General features: G+C 53.0%; 1 protein-coding gene and 1 long non-coding RNA gene across 8 annotated transcripts in view; one reads left to right on the top strand and one right to left on the bottom strand.

Moving 5' to 3' along the window:
- Positions 1 to 1,080, bottom strand: part of LOC116073787 — a 44,565-nt gene that overhangs the window by 24,136 nt on the left and 19,349 nt on the right. The window lies entirely within an intron of this gene.
- Positions 1 to 1,080, top strand: part of Tyk2 (tyrosine kinase 2) — a 26,483-nt gene that overhangs the window by 19,750 nt on the left and 5,653 nt on the right. For all 5 annotated transcript variants that reach the window (XM_031345863.1, XM_031345866.1, XM_031345865.1 and 2 more), the window contains 2 exons: positions 87 to 237; positions 423 to 520. In XM_031345863.1, coding sequence (XP_031201723.1) covers positions 87 to 237; positions 423 to 520 — 249 coding nt within the window. The remainder of the gene's footprint in view (positions 1 to 86; positions 238 to 422; positions 521 to 1,080) is intronic.

Here is a 1,080-nt window from a genome sequence, read left to right as displayed (position 1 = left end):
GAGCTAACCCTGTTGCTTGCTGTGCCTTTGGGGGAAGATGTGGGGTAGAATGGAGCATTCATTTCCTGGGGTTATCACCCCCACAGAAAGAACGGTTCTACACAAAGAAACATCAGCTGCCTGAGCCCTCATGCCCAGAGCTGTCCACACTCACCCGCCAGTGCCTGACCTATGAACCAGCACAGAGACCATCCTTCCGGACCATTTTGCGGGACCTCACAAGACTGCAGCCACAGAGTGAGCCAGGGCCCAGGGAGGTGAGGGTGCAGCTGGGGGGGTTCCTGTCAATGCAGGCACTGTACGTCTAAGGTCTCTCCCTGGGGCATGGATTCACCTAAGGGTCTCCAGGTGAGAGGGATACTGAGGATCAGGCACCAGGCATGTGGCAGCTCGGGTCTGACTGTAGGCTTTGATTCTCCCAGATCTTGTGGGTACTTCGGCTGTGAACACAGACTCACCAGCATCAGACCCCACTGTTTTCCACAAGCGTTATTTGAAAAAGATCCGGGATTTGGGTGAGGTGAGGCCTTGGCTGGAGAGCCTGGGTGTAGGAATGGACAGCTGTGCTGTAAGGTAGAGATGTAGGGGAGGGGCTTGAAGATTTGGAAGGAGAGCTGGGTTTGGGGCTTAGATGCTGTGGAATGGAGCTTGCAGGTCTAGGGTATATATCTGGAGACCTGGGTCAGTTGGAGAGCTGCAGAGTGCCTGGAGACCTGGGGGTAAGGCCACTCCAGGAGGAATTTGGGGCTTATGGAAGTCTTACTTAAGAATAGTTTTCCAGCACTTGGGAGGCAGAGGCAAGTGGATTTCTAAGTTCAAGGCCAGCCTGGTCTACAGAGTGAGTTCCAGGACAGCCAGGGCTATACAGAGAAACTCTGTCTCGGAAAAAAAACAAAAAAAAACAAAAACAAAAAAAGTATAGTTTTGAGGCCGGGCAGTGGTGGTACACACCTTTAATCCCAGTACTTGGGAGGCAGAGGCAGGCAGACTTCTGAGTTCGAGGCCAGCCTGGTCTACAAAGAGAGTTGAGGAGTTGAGTTCCAGGACAGTCGGGGCTATACAGAGAAACCCTGTCTCGGG

This window comes from Mastomys coucha, unplaced genomic scaffold, assembly GCF_008632895.1.
Source record: "Mastomys coucha isolate ucsf_1 unplaced genomic scaffold, UCSF_Mcou_1 pScaffold23, whole genome shotgun sequence".
NCBI lineage: Eukaryota > Metazoa > Chordata > Mammalia > Rodentia > Muridae > Mastomys > Mastomys coucha.
Note: the sequence above shows the minus strand (reverse complement) of the source record. Positions and strands in the feature narration are given on the sequence as shown.